We start from the raw sequence: 13739 nt of genomic DNA, 5'->3' as shown, positions 1-13739 counted from the left end.
ACAGGTGTCTTTTAGTGAGCTCAGCTATTTTTGAACCACACAGTAACAATTAGATAATTTATTTATTTATTTATTTATTTTTTGATATTTTTTTTAAATGTTTTTTATTTATTTCTAGGAGAGAGAGAGAGACAGCGTGAGCAGGGGAGGGTCAGAGAGAGAGGGAGTCACAGACTGAAACAGGCTCCAGGCTCTGAGCTGGCAGTCAGCACAGAGCCCGACGCGGGGCTCGAACCCACGAACCGCGAGATCGTGACCCAAGCGAAAGTCAGACGCTTAACCGACTAAGCCACCCAGGCGCCCCAACAATTAGATAATTTAAATTCCTATAGTATTTCATAATATTATATATTTATGTAATCATTTTATATTATATATAATCTATATTACATATAATTATATAAAATTGCTTAAAACCTGTGTTAACTAATTTACTAAATAATACAAATCTGAATCACCTGCTTGGGAAATAGTATGATTACGATATTTCTAGAGTGGAGAATTTTAAAAAAATTTTTAATGTTTATTTTTGAGAGAGAAAGAGCATGAGCAGGGGAGGGGCAGAGAGAGAGAGGGAGACACAGAATCCAAAGCAGGCTCCAGCACAGAGCCAGACACAGGGCTTGAACTCACAAACCACGAGATCATAACCTGAAACCGAAGTCAAATACTTAACTGACTGAGCCACCCAGGCACCCCTAGAGTGGAGAATTTTTACTTTATCTTTTCAAATGGTGTATTACATAGATTTCCCTAACAAAAGGAGGTAAGTGTCCTACCTAAATTAATTAATATTGTGTGGTTCAAGTTTTTAAAATTTATTTTCTGCAGTTTATAGTCTGCAGTCCAAAAGAGATGACTCTGAATTTCATGTTTAGTAAGTCGGAGGTCTGTTTGCTTTTTACAAATGTATTGCCTGTTAGAATACTCCAGTATATCACTATGACAAGTATTTGAAACACTAGCAACTCAGCATATTATGGGTTGGGTATATTTTACTTGATTAATTTGATAACTTTCCACATTATATTCTGAGAAAGCATTTTAGTATGCTGCTAGGTTTTTCTACTAATTAATATTTATTTGATAATGGTCTTTGTAATCTTAGCTTTGACTATCATAATGCAGGAAAAAAAAAACCCTTAGAATAAGTATGAATGTGTGTCATTGTAAACCTTCAGATGACTCATAAATAACCATTCTAAAGTTAATAACATACACTGTTGGTTTGGAGAGTAGCTAGTGGCTTTAAATGTCTCTCTTTGTCTAGATGAGTTTTGTGGTGCTGAACTGTATTTTATATGAAAGAATAAAAATTAATTTTCTATCATGCCCCCAATGGGGTAGAGATTAGCCACAAAAGAAGCCAAATTTTATGGAAGTTGCTGAAGATCAATGCTAAAAAGGAAAACTTAAGTCAGTAGCTAACTTCTTCCTAATGTTCTCATTTTGACACTTTACTGACTCATTCATTATTATTCAGTTTAAGTCACTTAAATTTTTTTGTGACTTAGATTCCTAGATTATGAAATGGGGCTAACTTAATGGTCCTAGTTAATAGCTCTATTAGAATTTAAAAAGAAATAGTTGTTTTTATTACAAATAAGTAGATTGTCATCTTTAAACTACTATCTCTAAAGAGACGTATGTCTTTTTCTACATAGATATGATTTTCCTGACAGGTTCAATAAATGTAAAGTATTTTGTTCTCTGCACCACCCATGGAAGATTGTTTTTCTCTGCATAGTAGTGCAGTTCTCTACAGAATTATTAGGGGAACAGGGCTCATTTCGTGGTGCCTTTCCTGTCGCAAGACCTCCCCTTCTTACTTCTCCCTCTCGCCGTTAGGTCAGATGAGCAGAGGCCAGGGGCTTGGCATTTGATGGCACAAAAGTTGCCCATTTCTGTGCTAAACTAGTGAGAAATTCAGTCTGAAGAAATGAAACATCACTTTACTCATGCGGGAAATAACTAGGCCTTGGAAATGTTCAGGGCTTGGTAATTAACAGGGCTTGTGTAGCTTTGTGTGCGGGCCAGTGTGCTAGCAACACGGCAACAAAGCAGAGGTGTGAGAATTTCTGTCTTATCCAAAGTGGTTAAAATGGGGCAGTAACAGAAAACAAGGCTTTTCTTCCCAAGCAAAGAGCAGCAGTGAGCTTAGGGCTTATTACATGTGTTGAAGACACAGTCACATGTTTCATGTTTAAGAATGCCTTCTCATGTTAAATAAGTTAGTTCTCCATGTACCTTCTCCTTGAGGCATGGGCCAGATGGATTATGTCCCATTTTACAATGACTGATGGAGAATTACTACACTCTTTTATTGCTAAAAAATGTCCCAGTGACTTAGTACTTTAGGGCTTATGCATAGATAATGTGATAAAACAAAGGCATATGGTAGATGAAAGGGTTTCACTCTCTTTGAGGTCTGATTTTCAGATTTTTCAATTGGTAGCTTTCCCACTGTTTGAAATCCTGACCCTAATCCACATTTTAAAAATATCTATCTCAATATTGCTCTTTAAAAAAGCAAAATGAAAGTGATTTGAAACCTTCCCTTTTTTCATTTGCATAATTAAATGTTAATTTTTTGTCTTCTCTTTGTCATGCTGTTTTCTCATTGTGGGTAGAAAGAATTACATAGTTTGTCCTCTTTGTTTGAAAGTTTATCATTACAAGGGTGCCCAGGTGGCTTAGACGGTTGAGCATAAACTTCATCTCAGGTCATGATCTTGCAGTTCCTAGGTTTGAGCCCTATGTCAGGCTCTGTGCTGACAGCTAGCTCAGAGCCTGGAGGCTGCTTCAAATTCTGTGTGTCCCTCTCTCTCTGCCCCTCCCCTGCTTGCTCTCTCTTTCTCCCTCTCTCCCTCTCTCAAAAGTAAATAAACATTTAAAAAAAGAGTTTATCATTGCCTTAAGAAGGAAAAGATACAAGATGTTGATAAATAAATTATGCAGGCAGGGGTGTTGTGGATGTTAAGAAGAGCAAGAAGGGCACATGGGTGTCTCAGTTGGTTAAGCATCTGACTCTAGATTTGGGCTCAGGTCATGGCCATGGTCTCATGGTTGTAGGTTTGAGCTCTGCATCAGGTTCTGTACTGAGCATGGAGCCTGCTTGGGATTCTCTTTCTCTCTCGCTCTCTGTCTTTCTCTGTCTCTCTCTCTCTCTCTCTTTCTGCCCCTCCCCTACTCACACTCTCTCTTTAAAAAAAAAAAAAAGGAACAAGGACACTGCTAGCTGGGATAGTCAGGGAATATGGGGTAGTGGCAGGGAGCTCAGGGAATGGAACTTCCATGACCCTTGTAGAAGGCAAAAAGTATGAGTGGTACTGAAGAAAGGGACATTTCACTGGTTAATGGTCCTGGAGGCAGGGTCTGGCCTGACATGTTCAAGGGACAGTGCGTAAACTATAGCATAGTGATTAAGAACACAGACTCTGGAGCCTGACTGCCTGGGTTCAGGATTGCCCTTTATTTACTGTGTGGCCTCAGGCCAGTTTCTTACCATTTTTTGCCTCAGATAGAATAAAATAGTGGTGCTAATCTTGCCTGAATCATAGAGTCGTTATAAGGATTTGACAAGAGTGCCTTCAAATAGTGATGGCACAAGTTAAATATTTAGTATAATAGAGTATGGTGATGGCAGAGATGTGAGTGAGCATAAAAGACAAGGTCATAAAGATTGGAGTGAACTCCTTGAGGGACTGGACTGTCAAGACTGAATAAGCAAGAAACCACGATGAGAATAGTATATTTGAGAAAATAATCCAGCAGAAAAGGTTGGAAAGAGATTGGCAGCAGAGAGGCTGGTTAGGAGACTTGCAGTTGTGTAAACTTGAGGGATTCAAGACCAGGCCTCAAATGATAGACTCATGGGTTGGATTAAAAAGAAGGGACAGACCTTGGAAACATTTACAGTGGAACAGTTGTTAGGGCCTGCGGACTGTCAGGCACATAGGAGACAGAACGCTGTGCCTCAGTTAAGTGCCAGAATTCAGACATACGGGAAGGAGTTCCAAGGTAATGTGTGCAAAAAGATGAACTCCGTTTTTCACATCTTGAATTTAAAGGCAAGAACAGGAATTGGCATTGAAAATGCTTATCTGTTGCTCTAAGAGAAACCAGGTCTGGATACAGAAACGGAAGACCCACAGAGGAGTGAGTTGTGCTATGCAAGTAAATGCGGTAACGAGGAAGAGAATGTACACAGTAATATTCTTTCCCATTTCTGTAAGAGAAAGTGTGACTCTAAGGGAATGAAAACATGTTCCTAGCCCAGTTGAGTCACTTGAAACATGGGCAATGGTAAAACTCACTGGCCTGTAAAATGCCATTTCACAGCTCAAGTGCCAGACACAGCACTGTAGATGTGCTGTGTGTTTATAAAAGCTGGGTTTCTGAATCCTAATTGTACATCATTGCAAACAGGCTTTATTCTGGTGAGGGAGAGTTATCCTTTCAGTTAGCCCATGAATCTTACCAATTCTAACCGTACCTATAATATGAGTCCAGTCAATATACACATGTGCAGTTAATTTATAGTATTATGAATTTATTATAAACAAGAGTCATTCCTTTAAAACGTTTTTTTAAATATATGCCTTTTCCACTGCATTGCAATTGCCCGTGGGTAAGGAGCAGCCCTCCTGTTGGTTTCAGGTTGTCACAGTTTTTACATTCATTCATAGGTGGTTTTTAAACATTTTTTTTAATGTTTACTTACTTTTGAGAGAGAGAGAGCATGAATGGGGGAGGAGCAGAGAGACACACACGCACAGAATCTAAAGCAGGCTCCAGGCTCTGAGCTGTCAGCAGAGTCCAATGCGGGGCTCAAACCCACAAACCATGAGATCATGACCTGAGCTGAAGTTGGATGCTTAACCAACTGAGACACCCAGGCACCCCTCATTTATATTTTTTAAATGTTTATTTATTTTAAGAGAGAGTGTGTGCACAAGTAGGGGAGGGGCAGAGAGAGGGAGATAGAGAGTCCGAAACAGGCTCTGTACTAACAGCAAAGAGCCCAGTGTGAGGCTTGAACTCATGAACTGTGAGATCATGACCTGAGCCAAAGTCGGACACCCCAACCAACTGAGCCACCCAGGTGCCCCGTTCAGTTATGCATTGATTCCAGTTCATTCATTTATTCATTTGTTCATTCATTCCAGGCACTATATTAGCTTCTAGGCTGAGGAATAAGGCCTAGTTCCTGCCCTCAGGGAGCTTGCTATTTGGGGAGGAAGAGGCACAGATAAAGGAAATAGAAACAGTAATAAAGTTATTCACAGAAAATTTGGGAATGTGAAAGAGAAACATTTAATCTGGATTATGTGGCATGAGCAGTGGGGAGAAGCACTTCAGGGAAGATTTTTACAGCAGTTGACTTTTGGGTTGAATCTTAAACAATATGTAGTGGTTACTAGGTAAAGAGAGAAAAGGGGAGAGAAAAGGACAGTGAAGACAGCCTGTGCATAAATGGACTTACAAGAAAACGTGAAGCATTGGGTATTGCTGCAGCCTGAAGATGGAGGCGGAGAGTGGTGAGCCCTTGGAAGGCCTTGGATACACTGCTCAGAAGCAGGGACTACATTCAGTGGTCAGAGAAGAAGGAGAGGCTTAAAGTGGCCTATCAGAGTTGTGATCTGTAAGATTTCAGTCCTTGGTGGCATTCGAGAGGATGCATTTAAGGATAACACGTTTTGGTGACTAGCACAGTAGGAGAGATTTAGGACCTAAACCAGGACAGTATTGTCAGAATGGGAGATGAGGGGGCAAAATCAGGAAGTACTTGTGATGTAAAATCAGCAGGGCCCATTGTTACCACAGGTGAGGGAGAAAAAGATCCTAGAATGGTTCTTAAGTAGCTACTTTCTACAACTGGGTGACCAATTTTACAGTGTACTTAGAGAATACAGGAAGAGAGATAATACAATGTGTTCATGTTTATTTTTGTTATCTTCCAGCACATGAAGATATTTAATATGCCTCTGACGTATTTGGAGTTAAATCTGTGTGATGGTTAGCAGCGATGTCTAGATGACTAGACCTACCTTGCTGTCAAAGCTCAGCCTAATTGCATCTCCTCTTGTAAGCAGAGGCAACTCTGCTTTTCCGATAACACACATACATATTTATATTTAATATATTTGTATATATGTATAAAACACACATATATTTATTTATTTCTTAGAATCCCTTGTAATGAACAGTAACTCTAGACTCTGAAAATAAAACTAAAAATACCAATTTTCTCAGTTATTCATTCCTGTCAAAACTAAGGGGAAAATAAACGATTAAGGTGGCCTTTCAGAGAGTAATAAAATTTTAAGACTCTTTCACTGTGTTGTAATCCTTGATTTTCTTTTCTGTTTATTTCTGTAGTCACAGTCTAGCGTTTGATACATAGTCTCTCCATAAATGTGAGTGAGTGAATAAGAAAATGAATAGATTATTTTTTACATAATTATTCTGCTTTTGCGTTGATATTTAATACAGTATTACAGATGTGATTTTGCACACTGTAATACTGTATTTGTAGTTTTACTCCCTTCCTCTGTGTCTTTCCCAAAGCTAACCCATTATCTTGAAATGTTGTGTCTTCCTGCCTGAATTATTTTAAATTTTTTTTATTAAGTATGGTTGACATACAATGTTATATTAGTTTCAGGTGTATAACATAGTAGTTTTTGACCATTCTGTACATTATGCCATGTTTACCATAGTAAATATAATTACCATCTGTCACCATATGTTATTATAATATTTTTATATTCCCTATGCTGTACTTCTCATCCCTTATTTTTTTAATAACTGGAAGATATATCTCTTAATCCCTTCCACCTATTTCTCCCATACCTCCAACCTCTTACCTCTGGCAAAGACCACTTTGTTCTCTGTTTATGGACCTATTTCTGGTTTTTGCTTGTTTGTCTTATTTTTTAGATTTCACCTATAAGTAAAATCATACAGTATGTCTTTGTCTGACTTATTTGACGTAACATAATACACTCTAGTTCCATCCATGTTGTTACACATGGCAAGACTTAATTCTTTTTTATGGCTGAGTAATAGTCCCTTGTGTATCTTTACCACATCTTCCTTATCCATCAATGGATACATAGACTGCTTCCTATGTATCTTAACCATTGTATATACTGCTACAGTAAACATAGGGTTGGGTATATTATTTTGAATTACTGTTTTGGTTTTCTTTCGGTTAATACCTCATAGTGGAACTACTGGATCGTATGGCATTTCTATTTTTAATGTTTTAAGGTTATGTTGGCCTTATAGAATGAGTTTGGAAATTTTCCTTCCATTTCTATTTCCTTCCTTCTATTTTTTGGAACAGTTTGAGAAAAATAGAAATTAACTTTTCTTTAAAGGTTTGGTAAATTTTCACTGGGAGGCCATCTGGCCCTGGACTTTTGTTTCTTAGGAGATTTTTGATTACCGATTCAATTTCTTTGCTGGTTATCAGTCTGTTCAAGTTTTCTATTTCTTCTTGTTTCAGTGTTGATACTTTATGTTTCTAGGAATGTATCTATTTCTTCCAGATTGCCCAGTTTGTTGGCATATAGTTTTTCATACTATTCTCTTATAATTGTTTGTATTTCTGTAGTGTTGATTGTGATCTCTTTCATTCATGATTTTTATTATTTGGGTCCTTTCTCTTTTATTTTGATGAGTCTGGCTAGGAGGTTATCAGTTTTATTAATTCCTTCAGAGAACCAGCTCTGAGTTTCATTGATATGTTCTACTGGATTTGTTTTGTTTTGTTTTGTTTCTGTATCATTTATTTTTGCTCTCATCTTTATTATTTCTCTTCTTCTGCTGGCTTTAGGCTTCATTTGCTGTTCTCTTTCTAGCTCCTTTAGGTGTAAGGTTATGTTGAGTATTTGAGATTTTTCTTGCTTCTTGAGGTAGGCCTGTGTTGCTATCTATGAATATATTATTTTAAAAAATAGTATTATTATTTGATTATTAGAAAAACTTTGTATTTGGCTTATATTCCTTCTGATTCTTTTGTGTCTTAACTCCTAGCACTTTCCAGTGGAAGAATCTCAAGCAGTGCAACTTCGTCAGGAGCAGTGGCACCAGCCACCTCAGCTAGGGGACAGCCCCAGCCACATGACCAGGACACTTTAGTGCAAAGAGCTGAGCACATTCCTGCAGGGAAACGAACTCCAATGTGTGCCCACTGTAACCAGGTCATCAGGTTGGTTATTCATTTTTGGAATTGTCTTGAAAGTACCTGATCCCAGTGTTGATTTTTTTTTTTATTCTGAATGATTTCAGATTTTTTTTCAGTGAAAATATTCTTGCTATATTTTTAGGTAGTAGTTACCCAAGTGATAAATAAAAAATATATATTTCATAGAATCGCTTGTAATGAAAAGTAATTCTGGACTCTGAAAATAAGTTAAAAATAACCAGTTTTCTCAGTTATTAATTCCTGTCAAAACTAAGAAAAAATAATGATTAATGTGGTCTTTCAGAGAGTAATTAAATTTTAAGACTCAAAGGGACCCTGAAGATTATTTCTCTGAACTTCATTCTTTTATAGATTGTAAAAGTGAGGACTTTTCATTTAGATGAAAAATAACTAGTGACAAAAGTAAAGAACTCTGAGCCCTAGAGAAAAAAAGATTGGATTTTTGAATACCTAAGTACTGAAAGATGTAATTACCTTTGAATCTATTCATAAATGCTTTCAATTTTAGATTAAGTCATAACTTGTTTCTTTAAAATATTTTTTTTAATCCATATCTGTTTTAATGTCTCTTAAATTCCATGAGGGGGAAAAAGACTCAGAGATCTTATGTGAGTGCACTATATTGTCACTTACTTAACCTCTCGGTGTTTCTTAATAAGTGATTTCTAAATGTTAGAAGGCATGGATATGAATGTTGATTGCCAGGGTCCCACCAGCAGGAACTTGTTGCTTCTGTGAGTTGCCTTATTGGAAGTAATAAATGTAATCGGTTGAAATGACTGCTCAAGCTCGCTCCTCTTTTTTAATTTATCCTGTTTCGAAATAGTTGCAACAATGGCTTCTCTAAAGTTGAATCAGGTCAAGGCTTACTTGCATTTTCCCCTATTCTATTACATAATTATTGCTTAGGATAATGTTTCTAGTTAATACTTAAAATGGAGCCCAAGAAGCCTCAATACTTTAAGAACCAAATATAAATAGTCTTTTCATTGACCCACTATTAAATAATAAATATGTCAAGGACACAGCACACAGTATATGATTAAAAATAAAATAGCTTTAGGGGCGCCTGGGTGACTTAGTTGGTTAAGCATCCGACTTTCACTTAGGTCATGATCTCGCGGTTCGTGGGTTCGGGCCCCGCGTCGGGCTCTGTGCTGACTGCCAGCTCAGAGCCTGGAGCCTGTTTCAGTCTGTGACTCCCTCTCTCTCTGACCCTCCCCTGCTCACACTGTCTCTCTCTCTCTCTCTCTCCTAGAAATAAATAAAACATTTAAAAAAGTAAAAAAATAAATAAATAAAAATAAAATAGCTTTTACATTTTAAATGTTCACATTGCACATTTCAAAAATAATTAAACAGAAAGCAAAAATAAAAGTTTGTACATAATTCGACCTTCCAAGATAACCACTACTAGTATTTGAGCTCTCATTTTTAAAGCACACACACATGTAAGGACACGTGTTATTTTACAGAAATAGAATTATAATATAATATATTATAATTTAGTATTATATTATATATTATATTATATATATATATATTTTGTAAGCTGTTACTTTTCACTTAAACGTAGTTTCCATTTTGAGTTCCTGCTTAATAAGAATGAGCTAGTAGCAGTGGTAGCATTTATAATGGTTATGGGGAGAATGAGAAAATCAGTAGAGGTTTCCAAAGTCTAGACAGTAACCAACACAGAGAAAGCATTTGTGACTATTTTACGTGAACAGATCATGCGTGACTCTAGACTCCTTGTTCCAGCCATGATACCAGTATGGGTACAGTCAGTTTCCTAAATGTAGTACCATAGTGTTACTGCCCTACAGAAATATTTGAATAGATTCTAGCGTGGTACTGCTCTGTTCCAATAAATAAAACTATATTTTTAATTACCAACTGTATTTAGTTGTTATATTTTTAGGATTAATATTAAAATAAAAAATCAGTTCTGACTTGTAACATTTGTTATTAGAAGTTATAGTACTTTGGGTTACGTAGACTGGTGGTTAGGGATACTATATTCTGAATAAAAATACCCTTTATGGAGACAGGAGTCCCTGCTATTTGTGTGTGGCTGTATGCAAGTAATTGCTGGATGGGTTAACAAACTGTCAAACCCTATCAGTTGTTGATTCATATTGTCTGATTATTAAATTCTGTGGCATCCTATAACCATCAGTACCAGCACGTGAAAAGCTTGCTGTGGAGAACATATGAAGATCTAAATAGGAATTACGTTCCCACCCCTCCCTACCTGTCTTGGTTTCAGTTTTAATGCTTGGCCACGATGTAATTTGAATACATAGGTTTTCTGCCATGTGAAATAAATATATATTATATGAATGGTCATTACTTATTGCTTCCTCATCTGTTAAATTTTATATTGCTCTGGATTATCCCAGCCCTTGTTATCAGCTAAGCATTAAAGCTTCATTTACTAGGGAGGTTAATAGGAAGAGGGATTAATTCACATCAAGATCACATAACAGTAATTAACATAGCATATTTGCTTGGTGTTCAAATGCTCAAGTAGCTTGAATAGACTGTGGTCAGTTCAGAGATCTAGTCAAAGCATAATTCTGGTTCTTGGCCTCAGTGTCTGTATCACTTACCAAAGCAAGGACACATAGATCAAGTGACATTCTCTTGGACACCTGTTTTAAAAACAAGCTGCAGTTGCAGGCTTGATACTTCAATAGAGGATATTGTAACCTGGCAAGCTCTGGAAAGTTTAGGATTATGTTATAATTTATATCTCTTAGTTTCCACAGTGTAGTTTATATTATCTGTTTATAATTTGTATTGTTTTATTACGTGTTTTCTAAAGGTTTCACATTTTCAGAAAGTTTTTAAGTAAAAGCAAATTAAGGCAAATTTTGTTTTAATTTTTTTAGCAAAGTTAATGGCCTCAGAAAATTTTAATCATTGAATGTTAGCATTGAGCCTGTTATCTCTTATGGAACATATTTATCTTAAATCGCCATAAAACATTTTATTGGATATAATGTCTAATATTTTTTTGGTTTATTTGAACCTTTAAAAGAGTTGTGAATGTTATGCTTAAATAGACATTACTTTGATTAGTTAGTGGCCTTTTACACATGACTAAGAAATTCTACTGAGGTGTGGATTAAGTTTGCTATGGAACACGGGGCACCTGGGGGACTCAGTCAGTTGAGTGTCCAGCTTCAGCTCAGGTCATGATCTCGAGGTTCGTTGAGTTCCAGCCCTGCGTCGGTCTGTGTGCTGACAGCTCAGAGCCTGGAGCCTGCTTCAGATTTTGTGTCTCCCTCTCTCTCTGCCCATCCCCGCTCGTACTCTGTCTCTCTCTCAAAAATAAATAAACATTTAAAAAATTTAAAAAGTTTCCTATGGATCATTTCCAATCCATTTATGGTAGGAATACCATTTCTTTGACTCTTATACTCATACTCATGACTTGATTGACAGTTGAGTACTGGTATAATAGGGAAGCAGAAAATCAGGTTAATGTAGCTAAAACCACATTTTATTTTCCCTGATAGGTTTATGAAAATGCTAGCTTATTTCTTGACTGTTCTACCCAGTGGCATTAGAATCTCTTCACCACTTGTATTAACATACAGTTTGTGAAAGAATACAGGATTTATAGTGCTTGAATTTCTTCTTAGCTGTGGAATGCTTAAAAGGAATAGGCAGCCACAGCGCTATTGTTCTGTGTTTGCCTGCGGCACAGCACCAGAACAATCACATTCTGGCAACCCATTGTTTATTCCAGTGTGAGAGAGGACTTTAACATTACTGGTCTGTTTCTTGCTCAGTGATTTTCAAACTTTCCTCAAGCTGAGCCATCTCAGTTACCCCAAGGAGAGGTTTTTGCTTGTTTCACCAAGCATTTCAGTCTCTCAGCATTCCCTTATTAGTAGATTTCATTTATTCTCCCTTTCTGTTAAAATTTTACTTGAAAATAAAGTTTCTTGGTGTAATGTGTTAGCTCCTGAATTTAAGGGAACAACCAAAGACATTAGACCAAAATTTATGAGCAAGAAATACAGACCAGCATTTCAGATTTATTGTAGTGAAAAGTTGGAAAGAATACAATTATGATGCCATTAAGATCCTTTATTTGTATAATAATAATAGTTTAATATGTTCTTAGCATATTTCAAATGTGCTAAGAGTTTTAACTGAATTCTCATTAAATTCTTTTTCTTTTTTTTTTTAATTTTTGTTTATGTTTATTTATTTTTGAAGGAGAGAGAGAGTATGAGTGGGGCTCCAGGCTCTGAACTGTCAGCACAGAGCCTGACGCAGGGCTCGAACTCACGATCCATGAGATCATGACCTGAGCTGAAGTAGGTTGCTTAACAGACTGAACCACCCAGGTGCCCCTCATTCAGTTCTTTATAAGCTTGTGAGACAATTACTCAAATTGCCTCAACTTCATAGATGAGAAAACCTAGGCAAAGAGAAGATACATGTTACCTGAAGTTGCACAGGTAGTAAATGGTAGAATCTGAATTTGAGCCCAGATCTAAGTTTAAATTTTATTCATGATTTAACTACTACTTAGGAAAATGTTTAGGGGCACCTGGGTGGCTCAGTTAGTTAGTAGGCATCCAACTCTTGATTTTTGGCTCAGGTCATGATCTCATGGTTGTGGGATTGAAGCCCTGCATGGGACTCTGTGCTGAGTGTGGAGCCTGCTTGGGATTCTCTCCCTCCCTGTCTCCCTGCCTCTGCCCCACTCACACATGCACATGTGCTTTCTCAGAATAAATACATAAACATTAAAAAATATATTAAAAAAGGAAAGTATTTCTAGTATCATATTAAGATTAAAAAATAAGTCTATTTTTTATTTTAAGTATGATTCTAATTTTGTGTAAAGAAAATATATATCAAGATATATTAATATATATGAATACATAATTATTAATGTATATACATAGTCATCTTTGTTACTATATTAAATCAGAAGAAAAACACCTTAAGCAGACCTGCTGTGGCTTGAGTGAAGCAATATACTTTTCTTCATAATGTTTGAGTATATAAGTGAGAAAGAAGGGAGTAAGTAAAAGATTGAATATTAGAAGTTCCTACCCCCCGCCACCAAAATGACTTTGTACTATATACATGCATTCTTAGACTCATATAGATGACCCAGGTTTCGTTTTTCCAGTTTCTCATCTAATGTAGAAATACAGTCATTCTGTAAGCAACACTCATTAACTATTTTGTGTACCACTCCGGTTAGGCACCAGGGATACAGAAATCAAAGACATAACTCCCTTCCCTTAAGGAAGTGACTATTACATACTGAATTGTGCCCTCCTAAATTCATATGTTGAAGTCCTAACTTCCAGTACCTCAGAATGTGACTGCATTTGGAGATAAGGTTTTTAAAGAGGTAAAATGAGGTGACTAGGGTGGGCCCTAATCCATTATGAGTGGGGTTCTTGTAAGGAGATTTGGACATACATGGACGGAAGACCATGTGAAGACACATGGAGAAGATGGCTATCCATAAACCGAGGAGCAAGGC

The 13739-nt window shown here is 36.8% G+C and overlaps 1 protein-coding gene across 4 annotated transcripts in view; it reads left to right on the top strand.

Annotated features, from left to right (window-relative positions):
• PDLIM5 (PDZ and LIM domain 5) overlaps nt 1-13739 on the top strand; it is a 222054-nt gene that overhangs the window by 189103 nt on the left and 19212 nt on the right. For all 4 annotated transcript variants that reach the window (XM_039241296.1, XM_039241295.1, XM_039241293.1 and 1 more), the window contains exon 9: nt 8044-8218. In XM_039241296.1, coding sequence (XP_039097227.1) covers nt 8044-8218 — 175 coding nt within the window. The remainder of the gene's footprint in view (nt 1-8043; nt 8219-13739) is intronic.

Source organism: Hyaena hyaena, unplaced genomic scaffold (assembly GCF_003009895.1).
Source record: "Hyaena hyaena isolate Hyena2069 unplaced genomic scaffold, ASM300989v1 scaffold_191, whole genome shotgun sequence".
Lineage (NCBI taxonomy): Eukaryota > Metazoa > Chordata > Mammalia > Carnivora > Hyaenidae > Hyaena > Hyaena hyaena.
The sequence above is the reverse complement of the archived record's forward strand: the minus strand, read 5'-3'. Positions and strand labels throughout refer to the sequence as shown.